At 35.6% G+C, this 18,504-nt stretch overlaps 1 protein-coding gene across 2 annotated transcripts in view; it reads right to left on the bottom strand.

Moving 5' to 3' along the window:
* Positions 1-2,286: 2,286 nt before the first annotated feature.
* The window catches only part of LOC102801709 (uncharacterized), a 44,686-nt gene continuing 28,468 nt past the window's right edge, over positions 2,287-18,504 (bottom strand). For both annotated transcript variants that reach the window (XM_085495633.1, XM_085495634.1), the window contains exons 25-53: positions 18,228-18,462; positions 17,833-18,039; positions 17,560-17,665; positions 17,290-17,406; positions 17,001-17,168; positions 16,728-16,876; positions 16,434-16,562; positions 16,203-16,341; positions 15,913-16,099; positions 15,537-15,748; positions 12,387-12,499; positions 12,172-12,291; positions 11,766-11,894; positions 11,200-11,421; positions 10,721-10,858; positions 10,456-10,630; positions 10,230-10,364; positions 9,906-10,052; positions 9,674-9,804; positions 9,278-9,422; positions 8,932-9,092; positions 8,532-8,769; positions 7,587-8,108; positions 7,134-7,343; positions 6,797-6,987; positions 6,595-6,700; positions 6,107-6,429; positions 5,322-5,523; positions 2,287-4,867 (exon numbers count right to left, since the gene is read on the bottom strand). In XM_085495633.1, coding sequence (XP_085351759.1) covers positions 4,602-4,867; positions 5,322-5,523; positions 6,107-6,429; positions 6,595-6,700; positions 6,797-6,987; positions 7,134-7,343; positions 7,587-8,108; positions 8,532-8,769; positions 8,932-9,092; positions 9,278-9,422; positions 9,674-9,804; positions 9,906-10,052; positions 10,230-10,364; positions 10,456-10,630; positions 10,721-10,858; positions 11,200-11,421; positions 11,766-11,894; positions 12,172-12,291; positions 12,387-12,499; positions 15,537-15,748; positions 15,913-16,099; positions 16,203-16,341; positions 16,434-16,562; positions 16,728-16,876; positions 17,001-17,168; positions 17,290-17,406; positions 17,560-17,665; positions 17,833-18,039; positions 18,228-18,462 — 5,323 coding nt within the window. In that variant the 3' untranslated portion in view covers positions 2,287-4,601. The remainder of the gene's footprint in view (positions 4,868-5,321; positions 5,524-6,106; positions 6,430-6,594; positions 6,701-6,796; positions 6,988-7,133; positions 7,344-7,586; positions 8,109-8,531; positions 8,770-8,931; positions 9,093-9,277; positions 9,423-9,673; positions 9,805-9,905; positions 10,053-10,229; positions 10,365-10,455; positions 10,631-10,720; positions 10,859-11,199; positions 11,422-11,765; positions 11,895-12,171; positions 12,292-12,386; positions 12,500-15,536; positions 15,749-15,912; positions 16,100-16,202; positions 16,342-16,433; positions 16,563-16,727; positions 16,877-17,000; positions 17,169-17,289; positions 17,407-17,559; positions 17,666-17,832; positions 18,040-18,227; positions 18,463-18,504) is intronic.

Genomic DNA, 18,504 nt, shown 5'->3' with positions numbered 1-18,504 from the left:
CATAGTCAGCCGCCAGCTCTTTATATTGCAATGCAGCCAACTGTTATATTATATCCATTCATTATACAGCATGCCCTCAGATACACCAATGCCCTCAGATACACCAATGCCCTCAGATACACTAATAGTCGGATACATTTTTACTTTGTTTCATTATAATTCATTGCAGTGACCCGCAGGACGAAAAACTAAAGTACGCAGTGTGAACATCGATAAAACATGGAGGGCAGCGTACAGCAAAATTGCGCATATACTTGAGAAAAAAGATATTGAATGTTCACAGAATCAGCCTATGGGCATATAATTCCCATCATGCAATGGGTTCATAAAATTGCATGATTTGAGATGCATGTAGGCACAGTAGGAGTATTCAGAATATCAACAAAAGTATTGCTAAATCAAAACAAATGTCGGAACGTATTGGAAATAATTTATTTTTGTATTGTAATCGATTTGAAAGCAATATAATAATTTGATAAGCTTAAATACAGCAGTATTTGCACTTCATGTGCAGATAAAAACAAACGAGTATACGAAAATGGCGTTAGATGGCGCCTAAATACCTAAATACGGTTTGGCGCTACAAAGAGACATTTATAGCAGCCATGATATGCTTTAAGTCTATACCAATAAATTATTTTCTAAATGCTAAAGAGTTATCACAAAATGTGTTTGTTCACGGTTGATCGAAACAACCGGTTATTCGTAGAATACGAATAAATCACGGAATCTAAACAAAAAGCTGCGCAAAAATATCGAAATTGACAAAATGAGAGTTGCATGAATTCGTATTTCATGTGTTTTTATTCAGAATACAAATAACGCATGTTTCTGTGCCACGCCCACACCCGATCGAACACGACAGCTTTCAAACCAATCGCTGCCTTAATAACGCATGTACCTCGCTGTGAGGTTATGCATGATGTATATATGGTTCATTTCGTTTGTGTGCTCGGTCACATGAAAAGGTGCAGATAACATAGAGTCGATTATTTGCTAGTGTGGACTCACCGTATTACATGTACTTCGCCGATAGCTGAACTCACCTGGAATGTCATTATTGTGATATGATCTGTACTTCTAATAATAACGGCAATTTGAGAAGAAAGCGTGGCAGTGAATGCTCGTCGGAACAGACATTAGTGACTGGTCATTTTTATATTTTTGAGATGATAGATTTTTTTTATCGCAGCTGTGATATTAAGGAAATAAGACACATTAAATTAGCTATACTGTAAAATAATACCATGAATAGTTACACTGGTATTAATTGTACTCGATATATGCCATCAGTAGTTCTATTATGATGAATTATGACAGCATTACAAAATTAGACGATTGTGTCTTACTATAACGCGCAATACAAGACAAAACCATTACATTGACAATTATAAGTTACAATATCAAATACAACACTCACCTACCCAGAAACCGTTATATAATCGGTATTTAGTAAAATGAAAGATAACATATCCAACCTTGGATCATTAAATAATAGTCACATACGAAAAATACAAGTTCACGGACACAAAAATTGCATCCAAAAAACACAGACAATACAGTTAATGGTAAAATTAGTGAAAGAATGATGCATAGATCCAGAGGTATAAAACAAGAGATTTGTAAAAAACAAATTCCTAACAAGTCTCGTAGAAAGTAGCTAAATAAGACAATGAATCATTGAACGTTATACAAGAAGATCCGTATTATTTTCTGTGTAGACCAAAGTCACATCATATACCACATCACTTTGAAACAGATTATCGTTCCTGTGAGTTGTTTTTCGAATAAATATCATTCGGAATATCACAAATCTGAAGAAGTCGCGTTCAATAGCATAATTGTATTTCATCTAAATATTGTGTTTGGATCCGTAATAAATGAATATATAATAATTTAATATTCGTCAGGACTTTTGGTTGAAAGTGCGTCTTCTCCTTTGGCAAGCACGTCCGATTTGAGTGAGCTCATACTCGGCCATGCCATCTTAATACAAACGCTGTTTCTAGTGTGTTCTCATTTAATTAATGGTCTGACATGAGGTGTAATAACGACAATAAACGGTGTAAAGGATTTATAATTCAACTCTATTGTCATCTTTTCAGGCTCGCAGCATTCAAGTACTAGTAACAAATAATGACAATCTGTAAGACGGGATGGTGACTCGGTCTTCTGTTCTCGTTTATAATATAAAACAAGTCGTAATAAATAGCCGATTATCACTGACTAGCTGAATTGTTTTCGCATTGCTGATTAATAATTGAATAAACTAGCCATAGACAGTAGTAATGATGCAACATAATAGTAGATTTTATTAAAATGAATGGTACGCTACGCAACACACTGAACCTATACTGACGAAATAGTTGAATGTACGAGCATAAATTGAACAATGGATCACAAAAAATAGCGGGCTATGCTTAGACCTTCTCTTAGCGTCATGGTTGAACAATATTCTATTATTGAATTGCGGTTCTCCACTCAGGATCAGTTACACGAGTGCTTTGATGTTTTGATTCAAAGTACTTCGCGAGAGGTTACCTTGGCTGGTCGAACATCGCAGGTCGAGTGGCAAATTTCCGCTGTTGGATTTGTGTTGTGTTGGCGGTATATACCATACAAAGAAATAAAGTAAGCCCTTTCCAATAGGTCAACTCAATACACTAAGTCATGTACAGCAATGTTAATGTGTGACTTGCTGGCAAATACAAATCTGATCGATTCACTGTTTACTTATGGAAACTTTGTGTGGGGACTCGGTTCGGCAAAATCCCGTACAAAAAATGTCTCATTTAGTTACCCTAAATTATAATTATGGTATATGTTTATGATTCAACCACTATAGCGAAAACTTGGTAACATTATTACTACTTTTACAATCTACGCAAAATTAGCACTAGACTCGCGTGAGTAGACATGTTGTGTCTCACGTACAGGGCACTTTATATCACATTTATGAAACTATCGTGAATATTCGACTTAATGTAGCAACTCATTCGAGTAATTTAATTTAACTCCCAAACATTGTAAGATATTGGCATATTCTGTCTATGATGTCAAAAGCTTAAGCCGCCTGACTTTACCAACTGCATTACTTATGTCACATAAATTGTATGACATAATAGCAAAGATACAAATACAATGCAAATTTCTTAAATGTATACGCTTCGAATGCAAAGTACCTTATAATTCTTCTTAATATGCATCCATTCGTAATTATTTCAATTAACCGCGACTTGAAGCTCGGATATAGGTGCTTGACCTGATCAACCTTTATCAACGTTTTAACATTATTTCCAGTATGTGTAGCGATATCGATAATTTCAACTCTTTTTATATTTACCGAGCTCAAATTAAACTATTTTTGTACGTAATTTTGGTGCAATACAATGTTAAATTGCACTAACTAACTGATTACACTATTCATAATAATGAACTGTCACTGTTTGTAAATTTTGCAGCATACAAACAAATATCAAAGCTGTAGTAAATTTTTAGTCTTCGTTTAAGTTTATGTGCTTCAAATTTATCTTGTAAACCCGACAAAATTTAGCGTTGTATTACCATAAAGCAATAGGTTATGCCCGAGCTCTCCAACAAGAAATGACAATCTTCTAAGGAACGAAGAACAATATCTCCCAACAAATATAACTTACAATATTAATTTTGGCATGGACAAAATAAATGTACATTGATCGCGTTGATATTGCAAAATCTAGTACATGTAACATCGACAATAAAGAGGCTCATTAGCTTCAATACATTGATGCGACTATAGCGCCGTCTGTACTTTTTTCAAACCAACTTCAATTGCCCTTTTAACCAGTACCGGTAGTGTGGCTTTTCCATGATTAATTCAGCAAATGCATCACATTCATGGCACGGGTTAAGGTCTATCACCATCAGGTTATCGACGTCCGTGCACGTTACTTTGATATCTAGGCACAAGGATTTGCACACAATAAATTATGTTTTACCAATAGCTACTTTCCAACACATTGCACGTACGCACACCCAGTACGGTATATACTTACACGCGACGGCTGTATGCCGTGTAGATCGTACCAATGACTCCGTATAATGCAAACGAACAATAACATGCTGATAGAGTCACAATATTGAGTGCGACTACATATGCGGTCATACCGTACCCCTGTTAGCAGGATTAGTGTCTCTTAACAGGGAATGTTGTAACACGTCACGTGGCACGCTATTGTATTTTATTGTCGTGTAAATAGGCAGATAGCATTTTTTATTACAAAATAATAATGAGCCTTTTTTTTAAAAAAAGCAATGTATATGAAAGGAAGACGAATAATTTGCTGTTCACTCCAACAAACTCGAAGTCGCAAAATACTGTGAATCATTACATGCGATAATGCACTTTACTTTCTGATTATATATTTATATATATAGACACTGTAAATATGTGTTAGACCACTATCCATATCATAACTCAATATTTAAAGACATCGCTATGACAGGAATGTCGTTGATAAGTTGTATCTGATTATATGAATTAATCATTGCATAGTTAATCAATCCATTACCGTATAATATATGTACATCTAGAGTAAATGTCATCTAAAATGAACTGTTTCCTAGGAATAGGACACCACAAACGTTTTAGTACTGTACAATCCTGCTTCATTTATCGCAGTTATTGCTACATAGTGTTCCAGTGCGTGATTAACACCAGTCATGCGCAGATGTGTATCTGTTGTTTCTGTCCATTTCAGTACGTCCATCCCACCCCATGCTGTGCCGATTGTGACCTCGTAAATCATAGACGAATTGCTACTGAATACATCCGTCCAGTCAAATGTCATTTCCCATTCATGAGGCCAGACACTTTGAAGGTCAGCATCTGAAGAAAATAACAAACATAGATTACCTTCTGTAATTATAGACGTCATACAAATGCTGAACAAATAATTTTAAAATGTGTCACTGACCTGTAGTGTATAATACAATGAATCACTGAAATATATTGTATATTACAATACAATATCCCATGAACCTTTACTGTGCAATGCAAAACAATATATCTCTGACCTGTCTTGTATAATACATTATGTGACAGGACTGTAATATATAGTACGATACAATAGTTTACTCACCTGTATTTTACAATGCAGTACAATATGCCCTGTTTGTGTAAACCTTTTTACTAGACAGTTTGCCCTGTCAATTTGCCGAACTTTGTGCAGTGAATGAATATTTTAGGCATCTTGAAAACTATTCGTTAGATTCCAGTATGACACTGACAATGTACTCTAATGAAAATTAATGCGCATTAGAAATAACAAACTTAGACATACTTCTTGTAATTGGTGCCTCTGTTTCAACGGTTATGTTGGATACTAACACGTCACTTTCAAAACCAGCATAATTGACAGCTTTCAGATAAACTTGGTACGTTTTATAGGAACTTAACATTAAACCTTTCATTACTGTGAATAGATGGCCATTATCACCAACTTTGTACCAACTTGTGTCAACGTCATCGCCCAAAATCTTGCACTGTTAATTAGAGTGAAATGTGATTAGTTTTATTATTGATATACACAATATAAGAGACAATATGTAAATTAACAAATATAAATTTTATTGTACAATTTTCAATCAGCAACCGATATAGATAAGCATTAATCGATATTTGATAAATAACATAACACGTATCATGAAATTATAACAAACTAACGAAGCTATAATTATGTAACGATTTATATTTTATGCTATGTAGTAATGAAGCCATACCACATACTGGACCAGTAGGCACACGCTCAATAGGTTGTTATATCCACAATTCTGAACAACTCCAGTTGTATTTGACAGTTCAATAGCATTCGAATATTTCGTTCACATATAGTGTATTGGGCCCGTAGTTAATATACAATACATGTATATTAATATTCATCCACCCTTTGGTAGGAAGTGCGTTTTCTCTTCCGGAAATTTCGTCGTATGTAATGGTCACGATTTGATTGTCATCGTCAACGCACCCGTATACAAACGCCGTTTCTAATCTTCTTTTTGCTGTCTAATATAAGATTGACCAAAGTGTGAAGAATATTACTATCGATAACTGACAACATCTCCTTACCTCATAGTATTCTATGCCGGTGATATCATTGAATCCTTGCCATGCAATATTAATAGCATCAGTCTGTGCTTGATGGTAACCTCGTGTGGGATACTGAGTGACGGAACTCGTTGTCAAGGACATGATAGCGTGATCTGTATTTGGTGGTTCTGTCACTATGGTAACCCCATTTGAAGTAATCTGGCTTTGAAGCCCATCATAATTCTGACATCGCACTGTGCTAAACAACGTTTGTCCATGTGTAACAGACAATTCAGATTCGGATGAAATAAGCGTGTCTGTTCTTTCGAATGCCTGTATTTCAGCGGATCCCGGAGTCAGCCCTGAAATAATGAAACACAAATGTCACGAATTGTAAGATGATATGCGGATGTAACACATATTATATGAATACAGCATTGGTTAATCGGTTGCTTCTAACAGTGATTTATTGAAAAAATTGTATATATTCACACAAAATTCCAGAGTTAATCAAGAACGTCGCTTACCTATCGCCCACTCACAGTAATCGACGCCACTTTCATCATCTGTGACTAGCCAATTTAGTTTAATAGTGTTTGCACTCTGGTATATTAAATCATCACCATCACCGTCCTATTTCGTGATGAATAAAAAGTAAGATATAAATTCCTGCTTCTGAATAAACCTGGGCGAAATTGGTGTATTGAAAGTAGATATCAAATATAATACCTTGATGCAACACAACTGTGGAGGAGTCAGGTCAACAAGAATCGCGTCGGAATAAATGACTGACCGAAGACCAGCAGCATTCAAGATGACCACCGTTACATGGATGGAGGATCCCGAATTCAAAATAAGATCTTGCTTATCACCGTGTGTATTACGCCCTACTGATGTAAATCCTTGTAACTGTGTTCCACCTGAAAGGGAGATAATGGTTCAATGAAATATACTCGTCAAAATCGCCAAACTGAAACATTACATTTCTTTACTAAATTGATTGGTTTTCATTGTCAATAAAAGACATGTTTGTATGAGGTCATACAATCGGACCCGTAATTGTTACCTTGAACAGTGCCAATAGCCCACATAAAATCAACTATTGGGCTTTCCACATCGACAGCATGCCACCTTGCATGGACAGAGTTCCACTCATGCTGTACAAGTGTCTCCACATGTACTGGACTTGACAACTGATTCATTAGATTTGGAATTGCCGGAGGATCCCGCGGTCCCAGCCCAATGTATCGTACTTGAACATTATCAATGGCGATACCTAGAAAAGAGTGACATGTATGAAAACATAGTTACAAGGCATATTATACACATAGTGCATGTCCATATGTCAGATACATTTTCTTTCTGTTTACTTTAGTCATTTTTAATAATGTATGAAAAATGTAAACTGTTAAAATGTAACGAAGTATGTAGCCTGTTAGACATGGTTAATAATTGATGATTGACAAAATCTCTAACACAAAGTCTATATTTAGTATTTCCAAATAACGCATATTCTCACCATTGTTTAATCCCACTGATCCAATTGTAATTGTAGAACTTGTTTCCATAGCAATAAAATAGAATACATGACGTTGCCATATCATGTTATCAATGTCTTGGTGACTATCTTGTCTGCCCGGTCGTTGATAGAGAGGAAACACGTGATGACTTTCAGGAAGTTGAATGAAGCCTTCTTGTGATAATAAAGGCGTTGATGACGAATATATATGACTTGTGTAGAAGATTACTTGATACTTGCTTCCGATAACCGATTGAAAACTCTGGTGCACCTCGCCGTATAGTAGTAAGAATGAGTCACCGTTTTGTGCATACTGGCTTTGCGACTTTATTTCACTGTTTCCATCGATTATCCATCCATGAATGTCCTCAAATGAAGGGTTGCGGAGAACATTTGCACCAAACGAGAATCGTTCTTCCACATTGGGCGCTGTGTCGTCTATGACAACCCCGTTGGAGACTGCCGCCACAGAATGTAGACCTGCAACATCAATTGCTGTCACCTGGGAAAAGCATTTTTGTCCTGAAATCGAAATTAATTGAAAATGTTTTATATATGTGTATATCGATATACGAGTTGAGTTGAGAATTAATTGCCGCCAGTAACTTCTTGGATTACAGCTCATTCTCAGTTTACAGTTGTAACAGTCGAAGTCGCCATCTTGGATCACAGAAGACCCATATCTCGCGCATGCGTAGTGCGACGACCAGCCCCTTCAATTACAATGTGAGCTTATATGAGACATATGTTTCCTATATTTAATTAATAGCATTACTAAGAGTAACTGTGTGTATATACTCCATATCTTTTACCGTATAGCTTTAATTAAACAATTGTTTATTTATGCAAGTATTTCACAGAAATAATTGATGTAGGTCAGAAAATTGGTAGTTCATAACATTTTCAACACATATGTATAAAAATAACATTTAACTGAATACTAACCATTGGATAAGACAGCTGATTTTGAGGCTGATAATTGTAATCCAACATTCTCGCACGCTACAATATCCTCAGCACCGGGAGAGCTACCAACACACCAAAGGTAATGGCTGATATAGGATTGTAAATCTGAGAAGCCATGCCATGAGGCAGAGATCGTATCAGTGATGTTTTGGTATTCAGCATCGTGTAAACCAAGGCCGTCATAAACAACGCCTGTTGTTGGGACAGTGTTGTCAACCTGTATGTGAAACAAGGCAAACGTATGAGAGAATGTAGGATATTGTCATTTGTACAAATACTACACATCCGTTGATATTACCTTTTATCTGAATAAAGTGCCCATCACACACATTACTACAAATAATATTTGTATTGTGAAAAACTAGAGCAGGCTACTTACAATAAACCCATCCGATGATGCCGTTATATAGAGCCCTGCATTGTTAATTGCTCGCACATTAGAGTAATACTTCACTCCTTCCAATAAGGATAAACTAGTGAGCTGCACTTCAAATACGGAATTTGTAACAGTGTTTGAATTGAAGGATGAAACATCTTCCCCTGTGATGAGAACATATAATGTTTATATGTGTTGAGGAACAAACATATAAACGTAAATAGATATATCAGATATTAGATTTCGTTTGGGACATGTATAAATACACAAAACATTCAAATATCTCTCATATACAATACACCGTATAACAGAAAATAATGTTGTTATTCGTTGTATAAATAACACTAACCTCCAATGTATGTACTTAGGGACACACTGAAATGTGCAATACCCCCTACGTCTATAAAGACATTCCTCCATGACACCCCTACGGAGTTTGTGGACGTTGTAAAATCTATATCCAATATATTATTCAGATCCACTACATCTTTCACCTACGCGGATAAATCATTAAATCCGTGTCAAATTATGCTGCTTAAATCGAATATGCAAGGTTTCTTTATTAGTACTCGTTTGAATGCGAATAATAACAAAAATGTGCATGGATAGTAGCTAAATCTACTATTAGGATAAGTATGACATGATTTCCTTGCCATGTTGAATTGCTTGTGCAAAAATACCCCTGGTAAATATTATTTGTACAAGAATACAATATATTAAATCCGGGAACGAATTTATAGCATACCTTTCTTGAAGTTGATACTGCAGGTGGCGTCGAGTCCGATTCCATCCCGTCAGACTGGAAAATTGCATAAGTATCACTATTGTACCACGCCTTCACGTAGAATACATAAATAACGTTTGGTTCAAGAGCAACTAAGTCAGGAAGAGAAGAAGTGCGCGATTAACGTTAGTCTTGCGAAGATAAATAATTTATCGTGATATCATGTTATTGATATTAACAATATGAGACTTACACTTGTTTTTTTCCAACATTAGAACTGCATTCGTTTCAAGACCGACGTCGTGCCAAACACGATCAAATACAACATCTAATACACTGGAGCCTGGTTGATCATCTTTACTTCCAGCAGACCACTCATATCTTATCACTGACTGTGACCCTATCATGAGAAAATCAGTTATAATGGACGCAATTCAATACAATATTAATAAGCATTAATTATGTAGGTGATACTTCAATGTAATTTTGATCTTTGACACTGAATATTGGTTATTTGGTTTGCTATGCCATTATGTTACTTGGGTGAATTAGCGAGTATTTTTTTTTTCATTTCTACCTCCAGATAATGTCCTCCATTTTGCTGCCAATGAGCATTTCGATGGAGTATAATCTTTGTCTTCAAAAATTGATCCATCTAATTTTCGGTATTCCGTGACGTCAACTATCTCAACTTGCTGGTACGATTCATCACCTAGGCAACAAATTACACAGTAATTAGTTAATCGATCATGATTGTAAACAGACTAAGTGGCAGAAACTAAATTATGAAAGTGAAACCGTACCTGTGACGTCAATACATCCTGTTGTTTCGTGACAGAGCTGGTTCTGTGGTGCACATGTACAGTCCCCTTGACACGACTGGGCTGAACAACGCCGCAACAATGACAATATTCCACTGTTAGTATTGGATGATACAACCTCAAAGGTGTCATGAGCTTCGTAACTACGTAGTCCAACCTATCATATAGAGCGCACAATGTTAGTGTCTAGCCATAGAATACCAAGAATTATTCGAATCATAATTGATATTTTCAAAGACGTTCATACCCCATTCACTGCCCATATTGACACGTAGATATGTTCTCCTGGTGTTATGTCTCTGTTAACATCTATCATGGCTGTTTGTATAACGCCCTCGTCGTAATGTGTTGTTCCTCCAGCGTAATCAACTCTAATAGGGCCATTCTGTGCAAGATACATGTGCCAAGTAAAACAAGTCATGTTCAACATCACAATATTATTGATAGTGATAAATACATGGTATCAAAATACATTTCGTTTGTATCATGTCTAAGGGACATATTGTGAAATAGTGTCTGTTTCTGAGTTAATGTGTAATATTGTTTCGCAGTCTACATTTATTGTCTTAGTTACACAAAACTTCGTTCTAAGTCAATTGTTCCACAAGTCATGCACCGACGGAAAGTAAGTTCTAAAGTAACCTAGAACCCAATGAGATGTAGAATGGAATAATGCCAAGTGGCACAACACGGGGATCATTTAAGACGAATTACCAAAAAACTCACCAAGGTTAAGTCATTTCCACTGAAGTACGTCCCGACAGTGATAAAATAGTTACTAATGCCAGAGTGGATATCGGCAAAACCCAGCCATGCTATGTTGATTTGTGCTGGGTTACTGGCTTGAGCTAAATTGTAAGTCATCCATCCATCTCTGTGTCTTGCTAAGTCTGCCGCATGTTCCGTATCTACAGCAAACATACCAACTGTGGGTGGCGTTGAATCGACCTATGTGACAATGAAAGTAAAAAAACAAAACAAGTGTAGCCAATCTAGTGTACAAGTTTGTGACACATATGATGCCAGATATTTGTTTCTATGAAGTAATTTATCTGCATTAAGTTTCAATTTAATATCGTTCCCTTTAAGGCCTCATATATGAAATCATGTGCTCATTCCATGTACAGATGGTATAACTTCGATAATATTGTAATAGATCATGCGATTTATATTGTAACTGGACTAGCGGTTTGTGGCGATATCTTAAAGAAAGCCTTGGTTCACCAGGTATCTGATATTTTTAGAAGAATGTTGTGGGCAAGTTTGATTTCAATGTATAATCCTAAACTTACCAGTAAACCTTGGCTGATACTAGATGTGCACAGCTTAGCTCTGTTACATGAAATAACTTTAGCATAATATGTATAGCCATCCTTTAGAGACAAATCTGTGAATGTGTATTCTCGATCACCACCATTGACCTGAAAAAAAAACTCATTAATGTATAATTCAATGGCAAATGTCCTGTGTACAAACAGTGTATTTTGTACATGTTATACATGTCGCTATGAGGTCGGTATTGAAATCCAGCGCTCTTAAACTATATTTTCATGCTAATCAATGTACAGATAATCGAAACAGATAACCGTTTACAATTAATTATATTGGTAAACATGTTATTTGTATATACGATTATAAAAACAAAAGCGTTACACATATCTCGTAGATATAACATTCATGTGATAAGCATTAACTGACCTTTACTGGATCAATATCTAACTCGGACTGTTGATGTGTGAAAATGGAGACACTCTGTGTATCAATATGGCTTTCTTGGTCACTGACATCCCATGTAACTTTTATCAAGGATCGCCATGTCTGATTGAGAAGGAGAAGAATCATATTTTCGGTTAATGTTACCGTGAGTTAGTAGTACAGATTGAGCATTTCACAAAATAGAACGACGCCAATACCTGAGTGTTGTCCATGAACGATCCCTGACTTGCGTCGAAGGCTGCAGGCGTTGTTATATTTGGAGGAGTTTCATCAACTGCAAAACCGTTTGAAGATGCTTCCACAAAGAGTCCTAATCGGATGGTAAAAGCAACGAACGAATTTAGCAAATATAATGAAGCAAAATATATTTGTATTTGTATTTGTATTTTGTATTTATTTATTTACACCAGAAAAAGAAAATATACATAACACAATTAATTTTTCCTTTTTACCACTGCAAAGGATTCTGGTGTGGGTCATGGAAATAGCTCATTTGAGCTAGTCGAGTCCTAGACCCGGAATAAGAAATAATACTGTACTGACGTGCGGATTATCATACATTTATCATATACATATATTTTTATCGTGAAGTGGCGCAGCATTATAGTTCAATTACTAAATATCAAAATTAAATAAATAAGTCATTGGAATTGCTGAGTGAATATGAACATTATTTTGTCGCACAATAAACAAATCACTAAATTTAATAAATCATTTTCTACAAAATAAACTAATCACTAAACTGCAAAATCAAGCAAACAATCAGTCTGTCAATGAAACAAATATCAAAAGGTAATCATATATATGTATATGTGATTTTTATGCTCTATCCTGATATGGTGAATAATCATAATTCAATTGAATAAATAAGTCACTTAATTGCAAAATAAATAAATTAATATTTTTCTAATCGCTAAACAATCAATCACATTGTACAAACTACCAGTCAATTAGTCGGCTTGTCAATCAGTTAATCAGTCAGTCTGTAGTGAGTTGTCAACCAATAGTCGTATAATTAATCTGAATATTCAGATATAAGTTTAGCTTTCAGACAATTTTTATAAAAAATATCTACTAATATTGGCATTTTGTAGTTCTGGTCTTAGTGAATTCCAATGCTTAATTGTTGCAAACTTTATGTTATGCTGGGTTATAGAAAGTTTTGTTTTTGGTATAGAGAGGCTGCCATTTCTATTTATTTTAGTGGGATAATTATGAGAAGGGGTGTTGATGTAGGTATCAGGACAGCGTGCGAAACGATTTTTATTTAAATCGAAAATATATAGACAAGAGTGGAATTTACATAGTTTGTGAATGTCCAGAATTTGAAGAGAACGGAACAGTGTTGCAGAATGCGAGTTCCATTTTGAAAAAGTGATAAGCCGCACAAGTCTTTTCTGGAGTCGTAGAATCGGTTCAAGAAAGGTAGGATAAGCGTTTCCCCATATTTCAACACAGTACGTTAAATGTGGAAGAATCAGGGTATTATATAATAGAATAAGAATATACTTTGGGACATAATGACGAATTTGTGAGATTATACCAATTTTAGAACTAAGTAATTTAGTGACTTTGTTAATATGAGATTTCCAGTTCAAAGACGAATTTAGATTGACACTCAAGTAAGATACTGATGTTACGCCCTCTAACGGTACATTCTCAATTTCCCGGGATCCATTAATATGAACTTGTTTTTGTGGAGTTTTAATTACCATATAATTTGTTTTGTTGGCATTAATTGTTAGTTTGTTAGCTTTACACCAGTCAACGACTTTTTTTAAATTCTGTATTAATAGTATTAAGATTAATTTGGTTAGATTTATGTGAGTTGAATAGGTTAGTGTCATCTGCAAATAAACGAAAATCAAAGGCATTGGTACTGGAGTTAATATCATTAATATAGAGAAGAAATAATAGAGGGCCGAGTATTGAACCCTGGGGAGTTCCACATTTAACTTGGTTTGGGGGTGATACGGTACCATTGACATCCACTGTCTGGAGACGATTTTCTAGATAACTGTGAAACCATTTAAGTGGCAGGCTTCGAATCCCATAATGCTCTAATTTTTGTAATAAAATGTGGTGGTCAATTGTATCGAATGCTTTCTTTAAATCTATAAATATACCAAATGTGATGTAATCTGCGTCCATTTTGTCTGTGATGTCAGTAATTAGATCTACAAGTGCAAGTTTGGTATTGTAATGTTTGCGAAAACCATATTGAGTCGGCAAAAGAATATTAAATTTATCAAGGAACGCTAAAAGTTGGGATTTAACAACAGATTCAATAATTTTGCTTAGAATATGCAATAAGGAAATGGGTCTGTAGTTGCTTATTTCTAAAGGTGAACCTTTTTTATATATGGGGGTAATTTTAGCGATTTTTAGTAGATCTGGGAAAATACCTGTAGTAATGGATAGGTTGATGATAGGGGCTAGGGGACTAGCAATGTGTTGGGCAGCATGGATTATTGTTTTTGGATGAATATGATCTGGGCCCATAGCTTTGCTGGGATCTAAACGCCCGATCTCATTAATGACGTCATTTTGTCTAACTGGACGCAGAAAGAAAGAAGCTGTGTAATGATTATCAGAAAGGTAGTTTGTAAAATGTTCAGGAGAATTGATTTGAGCAGCTAGGGCTGGTCCAACATCAGTGAAAAAATCATTGAAATTCTGTGCAATATCGATATCCTTTGACAAAACTTCCCCCGTATTGGATTTAATAACCTGTCTTGGAGACATAGAAATATTATTGTTTAAAATGCTATTTATAATTTTCCAGGGTTTATTAGTATTTCCAGTCGAAGACTGGAATTTGGCTGAATAATAGTTTTTTTTTAGCTTTTTTGAGCAGTTTTGTCAGAAGGTTTCGGTATATCTTGTACTTGTTACCAACTTGAATATTGTTGGGAGACCTTTTCATTTTAGAAAATAATTTGTGTTTTGTTTTAGTTGAAATAAGAAGACCTTTCGAGAGCCAGGGCTTACAAAACGATTTGCTATTAACATTACATTTTTTAATTGGGGCGTGCCTTGATGCAATAGCACTGAAAGCATCACAGAAAATCTTGAGTGCCCGATTTGGTTCATCACAATTATAAATTGGCTGCCAACATGTATTGTTCAAATCGGAAACAAATTTGTCACGGTTATAATTTGAGAAGTCACATTTGTAAAATATCTTGCCTTGATTGAAATGATGATGTAAATTTTCGTATATAGAACAAATGGGAAAGTGGTCACTTATATCTGAGAGTATTGTATATGTATTGCTATTACGTACTATTTGATTACAGTAAATGTGTAATACTACTTTCGCAGAACGCCATACACGTAAAACACACCTGCTTTGTTGTACGCCCTCACCGTTACATATATCACAGTGTTTAGGGGCAAATCTTGTGACATTTGGGAAATAAACACTTTCTCTGTTAAATGCAGCGTCGTTGGTGGTACAATTTCCTCTCCTCCAACAGTGGTTCCTGCTCTCCATTCGTAATGGGATATCTGTGACTGTGGGTCATGGAATCCGTACCAGTGTGCAGCCATTGTTGATCTGTTTGAAACCAATTGTTGTTGTTGTTGTTAGAGATGTATACGTTTAAAGAAATTTGCACAATATCTAAATTTGGTGACTACTTGTGCCACCAATGCAGGATGGAGTTTCTATAGTAATTGGAAATATTATATATAGATATGTCGCTCATATCAGTATCATACCTTGATGTTTGATATGCAATGTCAGGACCACTAATCCCGTCATGCACTGCGCCTCGGACTGGGGGAGAGTTATCTATCAGGACACCGTCTGACGTCACTGTTGTACATAACTTGGCAGCATTGCAAGCTATAACGGTCGTATAATACGTGAAACCAGGTTTCAAATTTAGGTTATCTGCTGTCATCTCTGAAATTAAGCAAAACAAATATGTGGCGTTTAGAGCAAAATTGATATGCATACATATTGTACTGTGTTGAATCGTGTCGAATTGTATTGTATTGTCACTTACCAGTTACTACACCAACATACTGTTCTCCCCTTGTATCATCACAAACTTTGCATGTACCAATTGCCCATGTATATGTAGCAATACCAGTATGTGGATCACTAAAACCAGTCCACCTTGCCGTTAAGCTGCTCAGATCCGTCTGTTATTTTACAAAATAGATATTAACTCAATATACATTGTATTTATTTTAAAGCAATTGATATTTGTCGCAGCCAATCACAAATAATTTACCTGAACATCAAGGTCAATTTGATCAGCAGAAACAGTTCCATCATAAACATAACCAGCAATTGGGGGTGACGCATCAACAATAGTGGCCCATGATGTTGCCATGGTTGACATTCCAGCTCCATTGTATGCCTAAAAAGTAGAATCAGTACAATTATTCAATTCGCAAGTACTATCAACTTATACAGGAATATTACAAAAACATGTGTATAACATGGTCGGTAAGGGGGACATGTATCCGGCATATCCCATGTGTGTAATAAACTATACCCAACGCTTGTCTAAAATAGCTCTTACCTTAACTGAAACATAATACGCATGGCCTTCTTTTAATTCAAGGTCAATGTTTTCATCCGATGTTCCTTCTTCGGAGTTAATAACAGTAAACGGCATAATATCTGCAAAACCTGGGAGTGACCCAACTGCCCATTCATATGTAGAAATACCTGTATATATATAAAAACGAAGAAATCAATTTATATGATGTAATATACAAGAGTAATAAACATCGAACTATGAAGACTAATATATTCTTAAGCTTATAATCACATTCATTGCATGTCCACTTACCACTTTCTAAATCAACAAACAGTCCTCGCCAACTAGCACTGACAGATGAAGTTGAAACATGGAAAGACCCGCCAATGTTGATTTTCACATCTGTCTTCTGTGGTGGCGTTGTATCTATGGTGACTCCGGGTGATACAGATATAGTGGTGAGGCCCACAAAATCGGTTGCTTAAAAGAACGTAAACACATATATTTTAGTTGCCGATTGTTTAATGATAGAAACGTAGTGTAATAATCACAGTAAAACATTGCTATGCTAAAGTTCATGTAAGACCAAATTAATTGTCACCTTTTATGGTAGCGTAATATGTATATCCATCCTGTAAATCTAAACCATGAGCCACAGCTCTGTTTGTAATTCCAACATCTATGAAGTCCTGTACATCCACTCCATCTGGTGAAGACCCTGAAACAGGAAAAGGAGTGTGTAATAACTGTCGTTTCTGTTTTATTTTTAAGGAAATATTTGAAACTGGAGTTGGTAGCACATAATATACTTTTACGAATATGAATGACATTTAGGCAGAAAATGTCTTTACCTCGGAAGCTAAATACTCACCAATAGCGTATTCGTATTTTCGAATTCCTGAATGATGAGTGGTACGGCCTTCCTCTTCTACGTCAACAAATGACTGCCAGTTAACAACAAGTTCAGATATAGCTGACTACACAGACAAGTATTGAAGTAGAAAACAAAAATATATGTATATAATGATTAATGTTTAAACGTAGTTATGTGATTGTTTTTATTGTAGTTGATGATAATGTATAGCATCAATCGTGTTGAGCTGATATATGACATCGAATGGCAAACAAGAATATAACCACTCACTTGGTAATGTTGTTCTCTCCATCCAATCCATACATTGCCTTGTAAAGGTGGGCTTTGGTCAACGGTGATGCCATCAGAACACACTGATATCTCTGGTAGTAACACTTCTACATATTCATATACCTTCTTTGTGGCATTTGAATATATGCATACATAATATCTTTGGCCATGAACTAATGGTAGATCGTGAATGTTGATAAAGTTTTCCTTTTATAAGATAAATTAAAATATTAACTATAAGTGTCATGGAAGAATATTAACTTGAAATTCATGCCTCTTGGGCTTTACGTTGATGCGAACTATTCTTCATTTGAATGATGGATTGATGTGGATTTTGTTTATATATGCCCTAACGTATAAAAAGCCTCTCATAAAACTTATATCAGTGAACTTACATTTGTACTTCCACAGGCCATCACTTCTGGTGAGCTACAGTCATACTCCTCATATGTAATATGTCCATCGTTAGATGTCAAATACGCCCAGCGTTGAACGCTGTCATCAGATATAACCTTCCAGTCATACTGATTATATCGTAGAGTAGGCCATACTGCCGCGAGTTTATGTGTGGCCCGAGTATATTCAGCATCAGGCTGGTTCCAGTGGGCGTTTATTTCAAGAAATATATCCCTATAATAATAATAATGGTGTTATATGGTGGGAATTGAACTT

Source organism: Saccoglossus kowalevskii, chromosome 22 (assembly GCF_978046115.1).
Source record: "Saccoglossus kowalevskii chromosome 22, keSacKowa6.1, whole genome shotgun sequence".
Taxonomy (NCBI): domain Eukaryota; kingdom Metazoa; phylum Hemichordata; class Enteropneusta; family Harrimaniidae; genus Saccoglossus; species Saccoglossus kowalevskii.
This window is presented reverse-complemented; position numbering and strand designations above follow the sequence as displayed.